Source organism: Sarcophilus harrisii, chromosome 2 (genome assembly GCF_902635505.1).
Source record: "Sarcophilus harrisii chromosome 2, mSarHar1.11, whole genome shotgun sequence".
NCBI classification, from domain to species: domain Eukaryota; kingdom Metazoa; phylum Chordata; class Mammalia; order Dasyuromorphia; family Dasyuridae; genus Sarcophilus; species Sarcophilus harrisii.
In genome coordinates this window covers 390,460,244-390,484,399 of record NC_045427.1, presented here as the reverse complement: position 1 = coordinate 390,484,399, position 24,156 = coordinate 390,460,244, and the positions used below count along the sequence as shown (strand labels likewise).

The 24,156-nt window shown below is 38.0% G+C and overlaps 1 protein-coding gene across 1 annotated transcript in view; it reads right to left on the bottom strand.

The window, feature by feature from the left end:
- Nucleotides 1–24,156, bottom strand: part of CYFIP2 (cytoplasmic FMR1 interacting protein 2) — a 140,830-nt gene that overhangs the window by 72,996 nt on the left and 43,678 nt on the right. The window contains exons 9-18 of the mRNA XM_031953599.1: nt 21,939–22,043; nt 20,088–20,179; nt 17,951–18,068; nt 15,633–15,752; nt 15,402–15,527; nt 11,305–11,471; nt 10,201–10,348; nt 6,507–6,660; nt 3,219–3,375; nt 2,369–2,465 (exon numbers count right to left, since the gene is read on the bottom strand). Coding sequence (XP_031809459.1) covers nt 2,369–2,465; nt 3,219–3,375; nt 6,507–6,660; nt 10,201–10,348; nt 11,305–11,471; nt 15,402–15,527; nt 15,633–15,752; nt 17,951–18,068; nt 20,088–20,179; nt 21,939–22,043 — 1,284 coding nt within the window. The remainder of the gene's footprint in view (nt 1–2,368; nt 2,466–3,218; nt 3,376–6,506; nt 6,661–10,200; nt 10,349–11,304; nt 11,472–15,401; nt 15,528–15,632; nt 15,753–17,950; nt 18,069–20,087; nt 20,180–21,938; nt 22,044–24,156) is intronic.

Sequence of the window (24,156 nt, the reverse complement as noted above, 5' to 3'; positions counted from 1 at the left end):
CTTAGGGTGTTGATGGCTTAGAATAAGTATAAATAGCAAATTCTTTTCTATTCTGTCTAGAAACTCTAAAGGTCTTCCCCCCTCAGAAAAATATCTTTGGGATAGTAAATTGGACCATTTTTTGCCTCAATTTTTTTTTATAGTTCTTAGTCACTGAATTTGACTAAGTAAAGTCTCAACAAACTAAGACCTGGGGAAAAAACATTAATTTAAAAAGACCAAGATCACCCACTGCATCCTGGGTCATCCCCATCTTGATCTTTATTCTGCCACTGGACTTCATGACTGGAGGAGGGTGCTAGGCTGATTTTGTATAGTTCTGCTTCACTCAAATCCAACTCAAGTCAAGACATTATGTTTGTGAGAAGAGGACAGACAATAGAAACAACATATGGTAGACCAGTGGTCCTCAAAGTGTATCCAAAGAATTGTTGGGATCTCTGAAACCCTTTCAGAGGGTCTACAAATTCAAAATTATTTTTTATTTCTAATATAGTAAATAGCAATAAATATAACCCATGTGAACAAAATTCTTTGAACAGATCCTCTATAGTTTTTTTTTTTTTTTAACAACATGAAGATACTGAGAACAAAGGTTTGAGAACCACTGGTTTATACTCTCCATCAGCCTTAATGACTCATTCCGTGCATGCTTCAACTTGTTAATATCTTTCTTGAAATGTGGTGACCATACAGCTATCTCCTATCTCCTGACACAATAGAAAACCGTCAGTGGTGAACTTGTCATGTTCCAGCACGAATAAAAGTTCACCTCAGAAACAGAAGTTCAACCATCTAACAAAGGCAGGACCTGTAAATGGGCCAGGGCTGAGGCTATAAAAGAGATGTGGATGAGCAAAGAGCAGGGTGTGAAGACAAATATAAAGGAAATAGGTTATATTTAACTATCCTATCCTGCATTATTCTTTCCTAAATCCTCAGATCTGCAAGACTCACTTCTCTGTTGAAACTTCTTTGATTTCTGACAGAACATTTGAATCACTACAACTACATATAAAACAGAATAAGCTGAAAAGTAGGGACATCCACCTCCCCATTTCACTTAAGATATTTTTTGTCCTATTGATTTGATTTTGTTCCTTTAGTGCTAGTTTGCTGAAGAATAAAGCATCTAAAATGAAAAATGGGAAAAATGAATCATCTGCTATGGACAAAGATCCCCAGACGAGGCACTGGAGAAACAGATGAAATAAGACATAGTCTCTGCTTTCAGGAAGTTTATAATGACCAAGATTTAGTAAATTCAGTTTGATATTGATGCCATATTCCTCAAAACCTTGTTATATATCCAGTATCTGTGGCACCCAACTTGGCTTGGTGTTCCTACTGGTTCTAGTATGCATGCCATTCCAGAGCATTGGGCTGAATTTGGGAAGAAGTTGGTATCCTTGTTCATTTTCCCCCTAAATATACAAGCTTTTGCTTTACAACACACTGCAGGAGTAGTCCCCAGTGCTTCCCCAATCATGATATTTAATTGGTCCTCCACTTTATATTGCAAAGTGTTTTTCTGCTCCATTATCTTATTTGAGCATCATGACAGTTCTTCAGGTAGGGTAGGGCAGGAGAGGGACAATCATCGCTTCTTTATAGTAGTAAAACTGAGCCACAAAAAGTGCTTCAAATGACTAAAAGTTGTTTGTGGATGGGGCAGGATCAAGACAGCAATAGCTGCTTTTGTTGCAATTGTTTGGACAGGTGATTTCACCTATATAATGAACTCCCACTATGGAAACTCCCTTCCATGGATGCTGATCAGCAATTCATATGTAACTGAGTCTTAAATAGTTGCCTGGGGCATTGAAAGGTGAAATAATTTACCCATGGTCACATAGCCAGGATATGTCAGAGATAGAACTCCATAACACATGGCTCCCTCTCCATTCCATCCTATTGCCTCCCTAACCCAAGATGACTTAGGCATAAATGTCCCTTTGTTAAACTAATCCTTCCCCAAAAAACTGTCAACCTGTTATAGATATTAAGGGAGATACTTTATCAAATTTAATTTTTCTTTTTTATTATTAAAAACTTGACAGATATGAGCAAACATTAACGTTCCCTCATACAAAGAACCAAAAAAAGGGGATTGTGTAGGAGGTGGATTTCTATTATGTATACCTTGAAATTTTAAAAAAGTAGATATTAAATTTAGCTCAATAGTTCCAACACCATCCTGCTTATCTCTGTCTTCTTCTGAACTTCCTTCCATTTTCCTTTATGTATATTCTAAAATGTTTCATGCTGGTACATCTTTGAAGGTGGCTGTCTCTATATTCAAGACTAGAGATTTTTGTTGTTAGTTATAAAGCAGGGGAGAGGCAGAAATGTGATGCTAGGGCCTTACCTCAGCTTCAATCTCATCATACAGGAACTGCTTTTTGAATTTCGTCAAGGCATAATATGCACTGTCATTGTAGAGATCCAAAGGATACAGCACATATCTAAGGGGAACAAAGGATGTTTGTTGTTAGTTCTGGAAAAAAAAAAACTCCACCATAATGCAGGATTTTTGGACTCCATGAAAAACAAAAAGGATGAGAAAAAAAAAAAAAAAGAATGAGCAGAATTTGGGAACTAATTAAGGTGTGATATATTATATATATTTAGACCCAAGGTTTGTTGTTCAGTTGTTTCAGATGTATATGATTCTTTGTGACCCCATTTGGAGTTTTCTTTATTGAGATAATAGAGCCATTTGCCATTTGCTTTTCCTGGTCATTTTATAGATGGAGAAACTGAGGCATATAAATGGGGCAGTTGGGTAATATAATACATAGAGGGCCAGGTCTGAAGTCAGGAATACCCGAGTTCAAATCTGGCCTCAGACTAGCTGTGTGACTCTGGGCAAGTAACTTAATCTGATTTGATGCAGTTTCCTAAGATAAAAATAGTAAGTTGGAGAAGAAAATGGTAAATAACTCCAGTATCTTTGCCAAGAAGACCCTAAATGGAGTTATGAAAAGTTGGACACAACTGGAGTAATTGAACAACCACTATAACAAGAGTGTAAACAGGTAGACTTTTTCAGTCTACTTACAAAACTGATTCAAATGACTTGTGTTGGGGTGAGTTTCTTTTGAGTTTCTGATTTTTCTCCAGTTTCCCCAGAGAGTTTATGGCCCTGGGAGGCCCAGTCCCTTAACAGCCACCTCCATTGCAAGCCTCCCCATTAATCCCACCCTGCCGCTTCTTACTCCATCATGGAAGGTTCTTTGGTTTCCAAGATATGATCTGTTAAAATCCAGGGCATGGACATCTCAATAGGGAACTGGATTCGACGGCCCATTGTTAATTCCAGGAAGAATTCTCGGAACCAAAGCTGGGAGAGATCACAGCACTGCTGCAGTGCTTCTGGAGGAACAAGAAAGAGAAAGTCAGAATTAGTCATCACAGGGAGGGATAATGTCAAATGTCTGCAGAAGGGGGACCATGTTTTTTGCGTGTTTCTTTGGGATTTGGTGCCTAAAAGGAGATCAAAAATTGATCTCACAGGGCTAATGCCAGGTTCAACGAATCCATTGCTACAACAGCATCAGTTAATCATCATCACCACTGATATTGCCATTTGGTTAATGTCTTTGCAGATCATGGTAGTCACCAGTTGTCCTAAAGAAGTAAAGGACAAAAATGTTGATAGAATAGTAGGAGCACTAATGGTGGGCCTTCGAGGCAGCCATAACAACAAGAGCAGGAGTTTTAGGAGTTGTCAATCAGAAGATGGTAAGGAGGTCAAAAAGAAATAACAGGAATTCCTCTAAATCACTATTAATTAGAGAAATCAAATTTAATTAATTTAAATTAAATTAACTTTTTAATTAATTAAATTAATTAAAACAAGTTACATCTTTCAGATTGGCTAAGATGACAAGCAAGGATAATGATAAATGTTGGATGGATCATGGGAAGGTTGGAACACTGATGCATTGATGGGGAAGTTGAGAACTGATCCAGTCACTGTGGAGAGCAGTTTGAAACTATGCCCAAAGGACTATAAAATCCTTTGTGTCACCTGCTGGATCTCTATCCCAATGAGATCATAAAGGAGGGAAAAGGACCCACATGTGCAAAAAATGTTTGTGGCAGCCCTTTTTGTGGTGGCAAGGAACTGGAAACTGAGTGGATGCCCATCAATTGGAGAATGGCTGAATAAACTGTGGTATATGAATGTTATGGAATATTATTGTTCTAGAAGAAATGATAAACTGATTTCAGAAAAGCCTGAAAAGACTTACATGACGTCGAGTGAAGTTAGCAGAGTCAGGAGAACATTGTGAACAGTAACAGCAAGATTATGTGATCAACTATGAAAGGCTTACTCTACATACAGACAGAGAATTATGGAGACTGAATGTAGATGGAAGCATACTATTTTCATGTTTTTTAATTTGCTTTTAGTTTCTCATGTTTTTTTCCCCTTTTGTTATGTTTTTTTTCTTTCAAAACATAAATAATATAGGGGAATGAGAAGGGAAGGATGAGCAGCAAAAAAATTGGAACTCAAAATCTTACAAAAATAAATGTTGGAAATTATCTTTGTAACTGGAAAAATAAAATATTTTTGAAATAAAAAAAGTTTATGGAAAATTGGAGAATAAGTATTATATGGCAGAATAATTTTACTCAACTCTACTTCTCATTAATCCCTAAAATGAACTCTGCTCACACCAGATGGATCCCTTTAATGCCTTCATTGCTTCCCATCCATGTTGATTGCTTAATGTCTTTCTCACCGGAAAAGTTTCTTCTCTGCTCTCTGATATAAATCCTATTCTTAGGACAGCTAAATGGCACAGTAGCTAGAATATTGGGCCTGGAATCAAGAGGACCTGAGTTCAAATCTAGCTTCAGATATTTCTTAGCTGTGTGACCCTAGGTAAGTCACTTAAGCCAGATGCCTCCTAAAAAATGTCTATTCCTGTTTTAAGAACCTGTTCAAATTGAGTGGATGCCCATAGGTTGGGGAATGGCTAAATAAGTTATGTTATATGAATGTAATGGAATATTATTATTTTACAAGAAATGACCAGCATGCTGATTTCAGAAAGGCCTGGAAAGACTTACATGAACTAATGCTGAGTAAAGTGAGTAGAACCAAGAGAACATTGTACATAGCAACAAGATTATATGATGATTAACTGTGATGGGCTTGGCTCTTTTCAACAATAAAGTGATTCAAGGCAATTCCAGCAGAGTTTTGATAGAAAGAGCCATCTGCATCCAGAGCGAGAACTATGGAGAATGAATGTGGATCAAAACACAGTATTTTCACCTTTTTTGTTGTTGTTTGTTTGCTTGTTCTTTTCTCATTTTTGTTCACCTTTTGATTGTATTTTTCTTGCACAGCATAATGAGTGTGGAAACATGTTTAGAAAAATTGCCATGTTTAACCTATATTGGATTGCTTGTTGTCTATGGGGGGAGATAGGGGGAATAGAGGGAGAAAAATTTGGAACACAGGGTTTTGTAAAAGCGAACGTTGAAAACTATCTTTGCATATGTTTGGAAAAATAAAAAGCTATTAAAAAAAAAAAACCTGCTCAAGTTCCACCTCTTCCATGAAGCCCAGCCTAATTACTCCAGCCAAAACTAATTTCCTTTCTCTTAAACCTGTAAAACACATTTTGATGTTTATACATTTGTTAGAATGTAAGTTCCTTTCAGATAAGACTTATTTCATTCTTTGTATTTGGTTCCTTCCTACCTAGCACAGTGTCTAGAACATAATAAGTGCTTAATAAAGGCTTGGCTAATTGATGACTTTGACCTACTTTCTAATCGTTTAATGAGCATTAATCTAGTGTTTCCAGCAGACTTCAAGTCAGCGGACATATATTATAGTTCTTTTGTATTCCAGTTAATTACTATTAGATCGACTCATCAACTTGTCTATAGAATCAGTCTACACTAATTTTTGAAAATAAATTTTGTACTAACTTCAGAGGGCAATGAAGCCCTGACTTAAGTTTAGAGCAATCCTGATTGTATAAATCATCCAAGATTCTTACACATGAGATCATTATCCATGTCCCTGTACCACTCTTCCTTCATCTCATCTTGTCTAATCTAGACAAAATCATTCTACAGGGAGGAAAAGGAAGATAACAAAACTATTAGAAATGCCTTGGGCTCCTCTCTTGTTGTAAGCTATTACTAATTAATGGATCTTAAATAGCTAACTTGACAGATGTGGTGATAGGAAAAAGAAAGTTATGTTATACTTATTCCCCAAGGACATGGAGGCTTATGTCTATTCCTCCCTCGAGGATTATGAGCCAAGCCAGCCATAAACATCTGCTGAAAGGAATTTTGCTAAATCAGGAAGAAAAGAAGCCAGACAGATCTGAGTTTCCCTAGCCGCCCAAATCACACCATAAATATGCTCCACAAAGAATTGAGCAATTATGGCAACAAAAGAGCTTCCAGATTAACATGGTCTTACCCCATTCCCAACTTCTGATTTGGAATTTGGAATCAAAGCTCACCACTGATGTTGAGGAGATGAGTAAAGAAGAAGGACTGCTTGTGAAACTCTTCAATGGCGAGAACAATTGGTCCATCAAGGCTACTTCTCAAGGTTTTCTTGGAGCCACTTTTGTCTGCAATGAGGGACTCCAGCATGGTCCTTACCATGTATAGCTTGATAGGACAAAAAGACACCAAAAAGTTAGAGGATGGGCACTTTTACCCTAATAATAATACCAAAAATAGTAATACTGCTGACTATGCTGACAATGGCTCTGACTATAAGATGACATCTGAATCATTAGCAAAAGATCTGACCACATTCAGTTTACTTTTAGTGTCAAGTATTTTTTTTTTTTTACCAATTTAAATTCTTTGAGGTAAATAGCCATCTATTATAGTTTAGAAGTATATTAAAAACATCCTTTTAAATTCCACTGAAAATACGAAGAAATACTATTTCTTTAGCCTAGAGCCATTTCTAGAATTTTCCCTTTGAGAAAGTATGGAACAAAAATATGGAGTAAGGGTGGCAAACAAATTTAGAACAAAAAATTATGCTTTTTTTCTATTTAAGATAATTGTTTAATTCTGAAGGGATGAGGGTAGTGATCACAGAGAAGTCCCCTTTGACCACTCTAGAAGAACATTTGAGGAGGGTGGTCAAAGAAGAAACTGAGTAGGTATTAATCCAAAAGTATATTTTGATAGATCATGACCTTTTCCTATAAATTTTATATCAAGTTATCTTTGGGTATAGAGAGATGTTCAAGGACATGGGAGGGATAATGTCAGTTTGGACATTTCTCTCTGAGCTAGAAATGCTTGTATTTAGAATAATGTCTAAAAAGTAGTTTCTGTCAGAATTCTACCTGATGTACATAGGGCAGTATATGTATTAATGTTTTTTTCTCCAACAATCTATATGAGGGTAGTAATCCTTGCCCTGTAGCCAGCTTGGTGGTTCAGTGGATAGAGTACTGGGCTTGAGTCACAAAGAAGTTCAAATGCAGCCTCAGATATTTACTAGCTGTAAACCTGGCCAACTCACTTAACTTTTGTTTGTCTTGGGAAAAAAGGCCAGTTTCTGCCAAGAAAATCCCAGTACTGGTGTAATATAGTCCATGGGGTTTTAAAGAGTGAGATGTGACAGTATTGGCGTGATATAATCCATGAGATTATGAAAAGTGAGATATGACTTAAGAACAGACACTACAATCCTTGCCCTATTTTAGGGGGCTGACTGTCACTGCCTATTGATTGCATGCTTTAAAACCAAGCCAATGTGTCCTTTTTCTTTTCTTTGTTCTGAGGTTTTAGAAACTGAACCAAAGAATATATTGACAAGGACAATTTCCTGATTAAAGGCTATTTTATTGATGCATTCAGGAATTAATGTCGTATCTTCCTAAAAGTCCCACCCAGGGACTCAGCAATCCCTAAGTCCAAGATGCCCTGCAACATGGATTTACTGGAACTCATACCAACAGTGAGGTTGCCTAAACAATTTTCAAGACTCAAGCATTTATGCTGCAGTTTTTGCTGTTGTAACTCTTGGATCTATCACAGCACAAGGAAATAACCCAATAAAAACAATTATTGCAATGCTGCTGAAATTGCTACTGCCTGTGGAAGTCATGCCAGAGACACGACAAATAGGACAAGTAAGAGAGTAACTCAAATGTCTCATCTCAACAGCAGTCTGTCCCATAGTACTGACTTTCCTAGGATACCCCTAAGCACCTGTGCTTAACAGCCCATTCCCTAACCATACCACCTAATGAGAATACCCCTGTAATAAAAGGCTTAAAGAGTCCTCATCTTCTTTGGCAGTCTGGTGAAACCTGGGTACTACTCAGAATATTTTTTTAAAAATTCATAAATGAAGGAAATGCTATTTTTTGTTAGAAGTTAGTGAAAATTAAAATTAAAATTTTTAATATTTCCTTTGAAATCTAGTCATGGATCCCTTGGGCTTCTGTTGACTCCAGGTTAAGAACCCATGCTACAAAATAAATGATTATAAAACAAAAGTGTGCAAATACTTATCTAAGAAATACTGAGATTCATGGATGTTGTTACTGAAAAAAGACAGAGGCCAGCATGGGATTGTTGTAGCAGGATGAATGCTTGTGAACCTCTCCTATTCCTTACTACTTACAACTTTCCTCAACAATAATAATAATACTGGCTAATTTATATAGTGCTTACTATGTCCCAAGTATTATACTAAATGCTTTCCAAACATTATTATCTTAGATGATCCTCACAATAACTCTGGGAGGTAGATGCTATTATTATCCCATTTTACAGATAAGGAAATCGAGGTAAACAGAATTAAAGTGACTATACAACTCACTTCTTTTACTTCCCCTCTCCATCTATATCTTGTTATTTCCCTCATCTTTTCTTCAGCATCTTTTCTTACTCTATTTTTCCTCTCCTTCTTCTTCTGATCATCTCTCAGGCCTGCCAGTAGTACTCAAATAAATTGGAGGAAGAGGAGAGCGGTCAGACAATGCAACTGCCTCTCAGTGGAGAGGTCAGAGAACGCAACTGCCTCTCAGTCTCCTTGTATCATCATCATCCTCTCACATGAAGGGATCCATTCTACAGGTCTGAGTTAGACCTCCAGCAGCCACTGGCAGGTGGCTCCTGTATCACAACACAGTTTAATGCCCTAAGGCAGTGGTTCTCAAAGTATGGTTTAGAGAATCCTGGGGATCTCTGAAACCCTTTTAGAGGGTCTACAAATTCAAAATTAGTTTTTATTTCCAATATGGAAAATGTTTATAAATATAATTCAGATAAACAAAAACGCTTTGAAGAGATCCTCAATAATTTTTAATAGGATAAAGATACTGAAAACAAAAGTTTGAGAACCACTGCCCTAATGCATTCAGAGTTGAGAAGATCATTGACTCTGGTATGAACCATAAGTATTTGGAGATGGTTATGGTATAGAGGATTGATTATTGGGTTTAGAGTCAGAAGACCAGCATTTGATATTTGCTTCTGCCATTTCCTGGCTATGTTTTGGGCAAATCACATCATTTCTCAGAAACTCTGTAAAATCAGAGGGATGTCTCCGATGATCTCTGGGCTCCCTTCTACTCTACAGTCCCATTATACTAACTGAAATATTCCCTTCTTACATAAGAAGACACCAGGAAAAAAATGTGTCTTGATGTTTTCTAAAAGGGTTCTAAAAGAATTCAATCTTTCTTAAATTATCACAAGTTTTTTGGGATATGTCTCTCAAAGCTACTATTATAATTAATACTATTATGTCTGAACAGAGAGAAATGATAATATACAGATATGTTACTAGTAAATATCTGCTATTTGTTGATAGTATTCACTTTATACCTGTCTGGTATTTTATACTTTTCAGAGTTTTTAATGTATATTACTTCATTTGTACCACACAAGAAACCTGTAAGGAAGGTGAGGAATCATCATTGTCTGTGTCACAGATAAGGAGACAGAAGTATGGAAAAGTGAGGTTGCTTACTCAAAAATCACACAAAGAATTGGTGTCATATCTGAAACTAAAACTCTAGTCTCCTGAAGCACAATCCAGTGCTCTTTCCACTATACCACACAAGATGGAATGATGAGAGAGTATTTATTTTTATTTTTTGTTCTCTTGTTGGTTTGGGCCTACAATCTCCAAGCCAAACTATCTGATGGGCTGTACTTGGTGCTTCTTACCTGAGTGCTAGAGGGTCCAACAGCTCGACGTGGAACCTTGATGTCAAAGCCACCCTTAGGATCCTTTTCCCCTCTCAAGCAAGGGTCATTGGGTGGTTCTCGACCTCCCTCCCAGTCACAGATTGTTTTCCGAATAGCCTGTAGGACACTGGAACAGGAAGGGACATGAAATTAGACCTGGTTTTCCAAGAGAGAAAATTAATCTAAACTCACATGATGGGAAATTAATCTAAAACTCATGTAAAGGGAAATAACTTGGGTGGAAGACCACATAGTCATAGAAATAAAGCTAGAGAACAGGAAAATATTGTACACAGCAACAGCAAGATTGTGCGATGACCAAGTATTATAGACTTGGTTCTTCTCAAGAGTTCAGCGATCCAAAGCAATCCCAATAAACTTTGGATGGAAAATGCAATCCACATCCCGAAAGAGAACTATGGAGATGAAATAAAAATCAACACATGCTATGTTCACTTTTTTTTCCTCATGGTTTTTCCTTTTTGCTCTAATTTTTTTTTTCTTCCAACATGATTCATAGAGAAATATGTAAAAAATGAATATACACATATAACAAAAAGATGTAACTGGGGGAAAATGGAAAAAAAGAAATGAAAAATCTAGAAGGGATTTTAGAAGCCATCTAGTTCAGCCCCTTCATTTTACAAATGAGGAAACTGAGGTAACAAAGGTAGATAGCATTCAGGGCAGAATCCACGCCTATGTCTTCTGATTCCAGGACTCTTTACTCTATAATATAGAGACTGGACTAATTAAGGTGCCTACAGATTAGGTATTTTTTTCATTTTGGATGGAAGAGAAATCTCCCTTTTTAGGTCTTTTTGGCTAAATTCCTTCATCTGTTACCTGGACTACCCTAATGAAGATGGCCCAGCCCCCATACATGGAAATACATCTGGTTTGTCTAAGCATTGGACAATTCCAACAACATGGAAATTTAGTAAGGAATCAAAATGGTATGCTAATGAAGACTATTCTGCCCAGAATTTTCTTTCTGGGTTGTGGTTAAACCTTGGACCAGTAGGAATCTCATGAGAAAGAGAGCACCCAGATCTTTGTTTCAGCGTTGATACCATCACTAACCTGATGAGGACATTCTTCTTTTTCCTCACAGCTTGCCTCAGAGGCTCTCTCAGGGTCACCTGAGCAAAGTCTTGCAGGGCGGCATAGATGGTATTCCTGATGGCTTGGTTGAAAACACTCTCCATCCTGCCCATGAGCACCTGTAGACCTTTGATCATAGCTATCACCTGGGTCAAGAACAAATTTTATAATCAACCATATCGGTAGCACATTCACTTGTCTTTGATTAGAATCATCAGAGCGAGAGGGACGTTCAATCCTCTCATTTTACACATTAAGAATTAAAGTTTTGGGAAGTTGAGCGAGTTGTCCTACAGATAGTAAAATGGCAGACTTAGTATTCAAACCATATTCTTTCACTCCCACTCTATGATGTCATGTTGCTTTTTAATTTATTTTATTTTTAGTCACTTATAATTTCATTTGTGTGATAAAATCCTAGTGAGGAAACTCCCTCTATCAATATAAAAATCAGAAACTGTCCTGCAACTTAGCTTTGGAGACTTGCCTAGAACTTAGGAGATAATGTGACTTGACCACAGTCACACAACTATATCTATCTATCTATCTATATCTATTTAGATATAGATAGATATATATATGTAGGTCTTGAATCCAATTTTTACTGGCTTTTAAAGGCTGGCCCTTTATCCAATCCACCACACTGCCTTACTGGGGTACTCTGAAGTGGCGAAAAAGTGAGCACTGTCCTTCCCTAATTCTGAACATAGGGTCAAAACAGCACAGCAGTCCTGGATTGATTCTCAGATTGCCCTCATTCTTTGTGTTTCCCATGGAAGTCCCCAAATCCTTCTGAAACAGGACAAAAGTCATTTTCAAAGCTAACAGTCTTTGTTCCCCCTGGGGCTGTGTCGTATTCCTTTTGACTATGACAGTTTCCTCCTCATGTTCATTTTTCCAAAGTATTTTCTAACCATGAGGTTAGTAGGACAGGGATTACAATTCCATTTTTACTTATTAATTTTTTTTAAGGAAACGGAAGGGAGTGAGAGAAAGAAGGCCAAGGGCACAGCCAAGGTCATACAATGAGTTGGTAAAGCTGGGATGAGAATGCTATAGTTCTGATTCCCAACTCTTAAGAGTTTTGTCTGCTAAATAACAAAAATAATTCCCACTTACACAGTAATTTAATGTTTACAAAGCTCCTTCCTTAAAATGATCTGTGAAGTGTCCCTTCTTGTAATAGGGAAGTAGGGATCAATGGAGGAAGAATAAGGTAAATGCAATCAGACAAGGTCTCTCTGTCCATTGATCTTCCTTAAATGTTTTTCTTTGTTCTACAAAGGATTTGGTGATAGAGCAGGGGGAAGATGTTAAAGAGAAATGGCTGTAAAGCAAGATAATATTCCCTTCCTCAGAAGAAAGGTGAGAGAGACCACCAGATCAGAATAGTGTATACATTTAGTAGACAAAAACTTGTCGATTGGTGAATTCTGATGGAATGAGAAGAAAGCAGTGATTCTACAACCATCTCCTCCATCTCTGCTCACCACTTCCCAGGGCCTCCTCTAGGAATGTAAAGGAAGGTAACATTTAGGAGCTACCTGTGGACTCAATTTGATTTGCATCAACTCAATGGTTGGTTCTCTTACTGAACTAAGAGCTACTGCTTATTTTAGGGAGGGAATATCTTTTTTCATCTCTCTCTCTCTCTCTCTCTCTGTCTCTCTCTCTGTCTCTCTCTCTCTCTATCTGTGTCTCTCTGTGTCTTTGTCTCTGTCTCTCTCTGACTCTATTTATGTGTGTGTATCTCTTTCTCAAATAACTACTGCCCTGTCTGTAAAAAAAAAAAAAAAGGCAGAGACTACTGCCCTGTCTCTGTTTCTTCCCAATCCTTTCTCTTTTCCTGAACTCTACCCACAATAAATAAAAGCTTCCCTTTTAAAACATACTAAATAATGTGGAAATATGTTTAACATGGTTGTCCGTGTATAACCCCTATCGTATTGCTTGGGAAGGGAGAAGAGAGAAAAATGCAAAATCTTACAAAAATGAAGTCTGAGAACTATCATTCCATGTAATTGGAAAAAATAAGATGCTATTAAGTGAAAAAATACAGTAAAACAAAATTAATCACCAAACACAATGGCCATGTCTGAAAGGGCATGTCTCATTCCACACCCACAGACCACTATCTCTTGGTCAATCTGACTGCTTTTCCTAACACTGAAGACTTGCAGGAGCTTATCTAGGTCTTTCACATTTTTTCTTTCCTTGTCTCTAGTGAGTGTGCACTGTCTCCTCTGCTGACATCAATAACTTCAAACAATTTGCCCCAATCTGTTTCTCTACAGTAATCCAGACTTTCTGTGTCCAGCTGTCCATCTCAGCAGAAATGCCATTGGAGAAAGAACACTGTTCAGTCATTTCTGACTCTTCAAGACACCTTTAGTATTTTCTTGGCAAGGATAGTGCAGTGATTTGCCATTCCCTTCTGCAGTTCATTTACCATTTCCTTCTCCAGTTCATTTTACAGCCAAAAAAACTGAAGTAAACAGGGTTTAGTGACTTGCCCAGGGTCATACAGCCAGCAGTATCTGAGGCTGGATTTGAAATGAGGGAAACGAGGTCTTCCTGATTCCAGTTTCAACCACCTAGCCGCCCCTTGATTTACAGATGGGGAAACTGAGTCTTACAGAGGCCAAGTGATAAGTCCAAGTAGTAGAAGTGGAGCTAGAATTTAAGACCAGGTCTTCTGCTTTGAAATTCAGCATTCTTTCCACTGTACCAACTTCTAAGGTATGAAGTTTCACCCGCACTGAAGAAAACATGGATCTTGGAGATAACCAAATAAATTGAGCCATAATGGTACTGAGATGTCAGAATATTCACCCAAACTCAATGAGAAATGAACTGATGATCAGTTTTAGGTTCTGGTGGCAAATACCACAATCCCTGGTGATTGGTGCTTCCCAGGAGCCAACGTTAGAAAAGGCAGAGAGGTGATACAGAAAATCTGAATTCTAACCCTGCCTTTCATATGATTCCAGGCAAGTCACTCAATTTGTCTGCCTCAGTTTCCTCATCTATAAAGTAGAGGTGATAATTGCATTTTTTCTCTTGAGATAGATAAATAGGAGCAATAATTGCAAAGCATTTTGTAAATGTGAAAGTGCTGTATAAATGCTAGCTAGCTAGGAGAGTGAGAAGCAGTCAGAGCTGGGCTAATGGCAAGGAGAAAGATATTTCCCTTCTCTTTATCCTATCCCAGGGATAACCTTTTCAATCAAGTGGACTTAGGAACCAGCATGAACCACAGTCTCTTGTTTTAGGTGGAACATTCCTTCAGGATTCTTTCCTTTTAAGGTTATGCCTAGAAATGCTCTTAGGCAGGCTGGCTAGAAAATGAAAGCTTCCAGAGGGCAAGGTACACTTGGGAGAATGACTATATATATCATAATTATTTTTTTAAATCTTTCCTCTGTTTGTTACTCGCAGACTGAAATGTTATCTTAAGCCTTCATGGCTTTGTTTAGGTTTTGATATCCATGAAATTAATTGCATATCTCTTTGGGAGAGTTGATTTCTCAAGTTACAAATTTGGACTTGAAATTAGGAAAGACTCCCTAAATAACAATGAGAAATTCTCCAAAAGTACAAAAGTCTGACCCAAGAGACCTTATAATGCAAGCTGAGAACTACCTGTCAAGAAAATTATAGGGGGAATACTTATGTATGGGTTGCATAATTGAGCTCTGAGGTAAACTCCAGCTCTGAGATTGGATGATGTCATAATGTAATGGTTCTCAGTCATTTATCCCTCAGGGTTTATGAGCTTCAGATCCTTGCCTAGGAACAATTTTGTTCCCAGAAAAAAACTATAAAGAGACAGAAGGAATGGTAGGATTTAAAAAGGGGGGGGGGGCGCAAAAGAGAGGAAGGAAAAGATAGCAATAAATATTTGTAGATTACCATGATGTGTAAATGGGAGACAATACTGAAAAGGCCTATTAGGGCCATTCAGTGAAGGCAATAAAGTGCCAGTAACATAGAAATTGGGCATAAGGCCTTAGCCTAAATGGACCATTCTAAATTCCTGCAACCATGAGCAGCAAGGAGTAGAAAAAAGGAAATACCTCAACAAAGGCAAACTTTTCTTCACTAGTGTAGTTGTAACGAGTGGCTCTCTCATACTCTTCTGCTGTTCCAGGACAGTCCTTGTTGCAGAATTTATCAGTAGGATGAACCAACTTCCAGGAGTACTGCGGAGGGAAGACTAGAGATGTACCCAGGAATGTTTTTAAAGGCAGGAGGGGAAGGAGATGCAGAGATTCTTTTTGTCTGGGATTGGAGTTGAGGTCACTTACCACTTCCATGACATGGGCACTCCACTTGGAGAGCAGCTGGAGACCCCGCAAAGCCAGATCGAAGAGTTCCCTGTACTCTTCATCTGATTTCTGGCTGTCTAATCCAGAACCAGTCACCACCTGGAGAATATCACCCAACAAGGCGGTCAGACCAATTTGCAAATTCATTTCTCTTCCCTCCCAGCCCCCTGGCTCTGCTCCTGCCTCTATCTCTGGTCTTCTTTCCCAAGGAAACAGACCTTTTCATTCATTTCTACTTGCCTCAGGGATAATTAGGGAGAGTAATGGGAGGCAGGATTTCTTTGGTGTAAAAACTTCCTATACCAAAGTATCTTCTCTGCAATTTATAATCTTAGAGAGCAATGAGAGGTTAAGTGACTTGTCAAGATCACATGGCTAGTGTATGTGAAAGCTAGAATTTGAACTCATGTTCCCGATTCTGAAATCAGTTCCCTAACTCTCTCGGCTTGGACAATACAGCTGTTGAATGTTACTAACCATTATAGAATCATAGAAAGCTAGAATAATAGACCCAGAATTCAAAGGGATCTTATAGGACATCTAGCTCAGACATTTCTTCCTCCATATACACAGATTTTCACTTTCTTACCTTATCTTGTCATTACTTCATCTGTACTGCCCTTCTCCCTTCTCCAGCCTATCAAAATCTTATCCGTTCTTCAAGAGTCAAATCAACCTCCATACCTCCGTCAAACCTTCTATAATCACTCAGCCCAGAGATCTTTTCTCTGACCATCATCATCATCACTACTAGTTATCTCCCCTTATCTGACATTTATCATATGCTGCCTTACGTTGTTTAGTTTTTTAATATGCCTTATCTCTCAGGCAAAATTATATATAAGTTCTTTTGGGGCAGAAATGATGTCTTTTCTTTTTTATCTGCCCCATCTCCTCAAACTATGTACAAAAAGTATCAAACACATAGTAGAAGCTCAATTACTATTTGATTAATTGTTGCCTGAAAACGAGACTAAGCCAAAATATGGCATCAAAGTGCCAAGATGATCTCAATATTCTCAGTGTTAACTGTTAATAACTGTTTCTGTAGCCTTGTCGGTGGCTGGTTAGAACACAGTACAATATAACCATTAAGTTTGAGCTTGTGTGATTTGTTGCTTCATGGACATGATGGGGTAGCATCTTATCATATTTGGGTGCTACATTTAGAGTCAATAACACCTGAGTTTAAATTCTGGTTCAGACACCTAATTGTACCTCAATTTTCTCATTTGTAAAATGTAAAAAACTCAATGACCTCTAGGATTACTTCTAGCTCTAAATCTATAATTTTATAATCCAAGACCTATATGTTCTATGTCTAAGGCAGCCACCTTGAAAATGCAAGTCTTATGTCTCATTGTTCTTTGCAGAGAGAAAGGGGAGAGGGATGACTAAGAAGACAGTTATAGGTATAGGATATTGCACCTGCTGTCAGACTTCAATTATATATGGCTTAATTTTGCTTACTGAGACTTTTTTCTTTTTCTTTTTCTTCTGTTACAAGAGATGGCTTATCTGAGCAATGAAATATTCAGAAGATGCTACAGAAACAAAAGCTATCAATAATTTTTAAATGCAAGTCATTGGCTACAATATGATGAAAATATAAATGAATGAAAAACAACTCCAAATCTGTGACCTATTGACAGCATATGTTTTTAATCTCAGCCTATGTGGCCCAAAATAGATTCTAAAAGTCTTGCTAAAACTCTCTTATCTTGGCCAACTATTAAAAACTTGGGAAAAGCTAGTAACATCTTTTTCTTCATTGCAAAGAATAGGAGGGAATCAAAGAGTGTTCTGAGATCAGCTTCAATTGGCTCCTGAGAGTTGATTGTTAAATTTTCATTGTAAGCTTTTATACCTCAGAAATATGCAGATAAGCAGGGCTTGATTTATCATTTTGTTGGCTGTTTGGACTTAAGAAGGTGATGAAGAAAACATTATAATTCAGATTAAATTTAAGAATGTATCATAGTATTTTTTTTTCTTGGAAAGTCACTTGTTAAACCTTTACTGGCATTTCTCTGAGATTAATCCTCGGGCTCTGACCTCCTCATTTAGTCATGTTTACAAACTCACAGAACTTTTTATCTCATTCTCTTTTCTCTCTCATTCTCTCCTTTTTTTCTCTTTTTATTTTTGCCACTTTTTGTCTCTTTTTCCTTTTTCTGTCTCTTTGTTTCCCTCTTTCTTTTTCCTTCTCTTTCCCTCTTAGGGGGCAAGGAACCTCTGTTTCTTGCCCCTTTTTTGCCTTCCACACTCAATCCCAGTAGACCTGGAACAAGGCTCACCTCACTGTTGCTATAGCGAGCAAGCTCGGAGATGAAGCGGATGTGGTCATCCCGGATCTGGACCATCTGCTCACAGATGTTGTACTGGGGGCTGATGCTGCTCTGTGTGCATGTCCACCTGGACAGAAAAGCATGAGGTCTGAGTAGGTACCCAGTATCACATTCATGGGTGGGGCAGAATCCTTCTGTTCAGAAGCCGCTCCTTTCGTATCCATCAGTCTGTCACTATGGCCCTCTTGGGACTTAGGAACAAGCAAGGATCCCATCTTCTCTGGGGCATGTAGACTGCTAGGGAACTAGTTTCTACATACAGTGGACCATCTTGTACTGACCACCACTTCAGGCAGTCCCTCTCCATTGTGTACTTACCTGGCAGGTAGGAGGGGTGAGAGAATGGCCAACCCTCTCCTCAGACACTCTCCAGGATTATAAATAACTCAGCTTTTGGTGGTTGTAGAAAGGCAGCGCAAGCTATGCAATGTGCCAGTGCCATTGTCCTACCATCCTGGGGATGCATTTTTATTTGGGATGGGGGCCGTAAGCCTATCACTTAATAGAATCACTGTGATGAAGGAATACCATCTGGTGCTACTGACCTTCTCACACCGAATGACTCTCTTTTTGCCCAGAAAACTCCAGAATTGGAACTAGAACTCCTATTTCTCTTTATGAATAGGAGAGAAGATGAGGAGTCATCCTGAATCATAAGCTTAGGGCTAGAAAAGAGTTTAGAGATCACTTGGCTTGGTCTCTTTGTTTGGTATAATGTGTCAGTGTGTGAGTAGGGAAAACAACCTTCAATCAGCAGGCAGAAGATCTGGATTTGAATCAAACTTCTGCTAGCATTAAGGTTAGTCATTTTAAAAAAATTGGAAAAATATTCAGTGTTCTTGGATAGATCGAGCAAATATAATAAAGATGACAAAAAAAAAGTTTAGTCATTTAACCTCTTTGGGTTTCAATTTTCTTCATCTCTGAAGTGAGGGTATTTAAGGAGATGATTTCTAACATCTCTTTCAGCCCTAAATCTGCAATCCTGTTAAACATAAGCCCAGAAAAAAGGACTTTGTTCATTCTTTGTGATATTTTTCCTAGAGTGGGGACTAGAACCCAGGTTTCCTACTGCTGGTCCACTTCTCACCAATTCAGCACCTGCCTTCACTCTTAACTTCTCAACTCTGAGAATTCATGTACATTTGGGGAAAATGAGTTTGAACTTCTCAAATTGGTGCCCATCTCAAAAAACCTCTGCACACAATGTGGGAACACAGTGGGCAGTACTGGCCAGCAAGAGACAAAGGTCATCCTCCTCATCCTCATCCTCATTACTTTCAGTTGCTTATAAAGTGATGTAAGGCTTGCTTTGCATGCATTATCTTGTTTCAGATACTTCATCTCCTGGTTTGCTTTGACTGGTATAGGCCACATTCTTTGTGTGCCCAGCATTTATCACCATGTCTGGCATGTAGTAACACGTTTGCTGATTGACTGATCCTTCTTGCAGGTAAGGTCTAAGGCAGGCTGAATTCAAGGATGTTGGACAGATTTCCTGGGATGCTTAATCTTAGAGAAGTACTGCTGATAACTGTGCCCCATGGTGCAAAATGGAGTGATTTTGTGAGATGGGCTAAGATGAGACAGTCAGACCCATTTCATGTGCTAGGGTTCTCACTCATCTATGGTGGAGGTAGCTCACTTGTGGTACCCACACAGTTTCCACAGAAACATTCCAGATGTAACATCCTACATTCCTTTCTAAGCTTGGAGTGGAGAGGGACCTTCTTTGCTTTCTGGAGCATCCAAAGATATGAGCATTGGCACAACTGAACATCACACAGAAAGAGTGCTGTGATTATGCTCTGAGCATGTTTGTACCCTGAGAACAAAGAGTGGGTAAAAAAGTGTTCAGAGCACCCCACCACACACACCTGCACACTCACTCCTTCCCACTCACAGACCATGAGCCCGGGAGGCTCCACCTCCAAGGCCAGGTGCCAGGTGCTGGGTGCTATGGCTCGCATCCAGACCCCCAAACACTCCCCAAGCCAGGGAGGGAGGAGGGGTTGAAGCTGCTCCCTCAGCCTCCCTGCCAGGTGGAACCACACAGGAGCCAAGAGACATTACGGCACGCACTCACTTGGATTTGTTCTCCTCATAGTGAGCACTGGTCTTAATGTATCTGGCCAGTTCTATCTGCATATCGCCGAATAAAGGGACCACCTGCAGCTGCTGTAAAGGAAACAAAACACAATATAATAAATAAAAGACTGAAAGGGGAAGAAATCACAGGGCTTTTCTGGGACAGCAAAGAAGAAGAAAAGTGAGCCTGAAAACAGGAATGGCTCACTCTTGTGGAGATGACTCCATGTTCCCTTCTATTGGTAAACTTCTTGAAAGCAGGAACTATTTGATTTTTGCTTTTATTTCTAGGTATACTATAGTGTCTTACATATTAAGTACACATAGTAGGAGGCACTTAATATTTGTTGAATTAAATTACTGGTTGAAAATAGACTTCTTAAACCTTTTCTACTCATGACCTCTTTGTGCCGAAGAAATTTTTAAGTGATCCCTAGTATGTAAAAATATAAAATAGGTATTTAAATCAGACATATATTGATGATAAATCATAATTTCTCAACTCCCACATTCAGTCATACAATCTCATATGAACTCACAGCCCACATTTTAAGAAGCTTTAATTTAGATATATATGGAAGGGAGCCCAGAACTGATGGTCTAAGAATGCTTCTCTTTGGTATTATAATCCCTGTTTTACATTTAAGTAACTGAAGCCCAGGCAGATTAAGTGACCTGTCCAAAGTTACAAAGCTAGTCAATAAGCAGCCTAGTTTTAGAAATCTAAGTCTACCTACTAAGTCAAAGCTATTTACTTGGTATCTCTCTCAAATCAGCAGAAAGACTTAGGAGGATTTCCATTATCCTCAAGAACAGGTTGCTACTATTTTATTTCACTAATAGAAAAACTAGAAACTGGAAAGAATGCAATTGGGATGAAATTATAAAACTATAGAATCTTTTTTCATGAAAACATTAAAGGAATTTTAACTAAAAAAAAAAAGATATCAGGATTCAACATTTATATTAATAAAGTGTTAGAAAAGATGCCTGGAGGGCATTCTCTTTCCTTAGGGATCCTTAAAAAGGAGAGTCTAGATTGGCCATGAGATAGTTCTGCCTGGAGATATGGGACTAGATAAAATCATCTAATCCAGGAAGGTCTTTTCAGCATTTTCTAATCCCATGATCCTAATTTCATGTGAAATCTCAGTTTGGTTCTTTCCTTTCCAAAAGTTCTAAACTTATAACCAAAAAGTCTGAGTTCAAGTCCCAGATCTCTCAATATAACCTTCGGCCAACCATCTCATCTCTGAGTCTACTTCCTCACTTATAAATGGGGGTAACAATTGCTGTACTACATATCTCTCAGAATTGTTGAGTCCAAGAGAAAAAAATGTGTAAAATATTTTATAAATTGTTAAGTATAATAAAAATGTAATTTGTCAGTGCCTATAATTTTTTTGTATGAAGTAGGTGTTTGATTGTAGCAGTAGCTGAATGATTGTAGGAATGGCAACCTTGTTTAAGCAGAAAATGAGACTAGGAGATACCTCCATCAATGACTTTTTCTAGATGACAGAGAGGGGACATGGTGATTCAAAAACAGAAGATTAACTATTGCTTTCCTCATCAGACAGAATCATGGACTATGACTTGAAAGCTTCTACATTTTATCTTCTAATATCCCAAAGTCCAGAGCCAAGTTCCATCTCATTTTGTCCCTGTATAGATGGTGTTCTCATTTATCTCTTGACTCTCTTGGACACTTCTTTTTGGGGATAAGTAGCACTTTAGATACTCATAAGCAAACTCCCTTGGTTCTCCAATTAAGGTACTCCCTGCAGCAGAGAGCCTACATTTCAGTTTCCCCATAATCATCTGATTTGCCCCAACAGCAGACACTGACCTTAAAAAACTTGTCTATTTTGCTGAGGTTAATTCTTTTCTTGGCATCCAATTTATAAATGTTACTAACGTTTCCATCCATCAAGTAGAGACCGAAGCCCATGACCTAGAAGAAAGTGGGGAAAGCCTGAGTAATTAAGTGCAAGGCATCCCATGATCAGATAGATCCCTGTGAAAGTTATTTTCTCAAAAGAAATCATTTTGAAAAGTATTCATTTCAGTTTCAAATAAAGAAAGGAAGCAAAAAATTGAGTTCTATTTTCACTTTTAAAAAAAGGCTTTAACGTCTCCCTAAAGAAACCCTGAAAGTATAAGATATTATTTGAGGATCAGTTGAAAGAACTGGATATTTTAGCATGGAGAAGAAACCTAGGAGAGGTTCCAATATTCTAAAAATCTTGGTGCAAAATTGGTACCCAAGATTTTTCAGACACTCTCCATTTGATGGTCTGTAGTTAGGAAGTAAAATTATTCTCATCTTAGACATAAGAACTAGAATTAATGAATGATTGGAAGTGCAATGAAGATAGATTTCTACTCAATATAATGTAAAACTTTCTAACAGGGCTAATCAACCATGGAATGGGTAGCCTCACACAATAGTAAGTCTCTTTTTATGAGTCTTCAAGTGAAAAGTGGATGACTATTTGCTGCAGAAGTTGCAGAGTGCTTAGAAAGGGGGTGAAGTAGATGAGGATGTCTTAAACTTTTCCCACTTGTCACTCCTTTTGGTCTGAGAAACTTTTATGTAACCCCAGGTATATTTAAAAGACATACAAATCAAACATTTGCTGATATCAAATCATAATTTCATTATCCCCCCTCCAAAATTCAGTTATGCAACCCTATGTTGGGCTGTAACTCACAGTGTAAGAGACTTTGAACTAGATTACCTCTTTAGTTTGTGGGATCACAGATTGAAAGATAAAAGGGGGACTTTCTCTTTGAACTCTGATATGCTTCATGATATTCCAGTGGGCCACTCTCAACACTGTTAGATTTCAAAGAATAACCTCACAGAACATCCTAGGCTAGAAATAATTTTTCTAATGATCTCTTGGATACTGGATTGGTTTTTTCCCCATACCATACCATAAGGTTTTTTATAAGACTGATTCTCTATAGGGAATAAGCTTTATGAAATAAAGGGAGGGGAAATGGATAAAAAGAAACACACAATCATACACATACACACAAAGGCAAAACTTTCCTTTCATAAGTAAGAATACACACGTTCCCACTGAAAAATCTAAGGAAAGAGTCTGTCTCAATATATCCTTAAATGGTGGGCATCTTTCTGTTTAATTTATTGGTAAGGTATCTCCATCTGGTGGTGGCAGAGTATAATACACTGACATGGAGACATTAATTGCTGTACTTTAAATAATAATAATAATAATAAAAAACAATGGTTGACATTTATGTCTTGCTATATTCTAGGCACTATGTTCACTCTGACTTTGCAGATGAGGAAACTGAGGCAAACAGATTAAGTGATTTCTCAAGGTCACAAAGCTTTTTAGCATCTGAGGCCACATTTGAAGCCAGGTTTCCTGATTCCAGACCCGGTACTCGGTCCACTGTTCAATGTCCAACTTACCATTTCATATGATTAATTTAAAGGGGGAAGATGACAAATTTGACTTTAAAAGAAGGATTAAAGGCAAGGGGAGAAATATTATTGAAAGAGAGAGATGGGTATGGAAATGAGCAATAATTTGAAAGCAAAGTGTATGATACTTGAGCATATGAGTTAAGAATTCTGTCTAGCTATGTCCTAGAAATACTCTAAAGTAGCATAATCCTGGGGCCCCAAGTATGAAATCTCACTGTCCTGGCAAACCTCTGCTAGTGCTGTTCAAATAGATTTGGGAATGTGACTCATAAAGCCAAACTCAGTTATGGAAAATTTGATAGAGAAAACTGAGATAGAAGAAATGAGCAGTTATTTCCCAAAAGAAATCACAAAGGAGATGAGAAAGTGGGACATCATGGGAGAATGTGGTGTGACTAGGATTCCTGAAGAGAGAGTCATTGGGAAGGAGGACAGAAACAACTGGCATAGGAGTTTAAAAAAACATGAAATTTCAGGTGAAATTTAATTTTAATAAAGAAAAAATGAGTCCAAATAAGATGAGAGGATTTATTTGGTTTGGGGGTAGGTAATGAGGCTTGGTCAGAACTGTTGGTTTTATTGGTAGGATACGCCTTGTGATTCT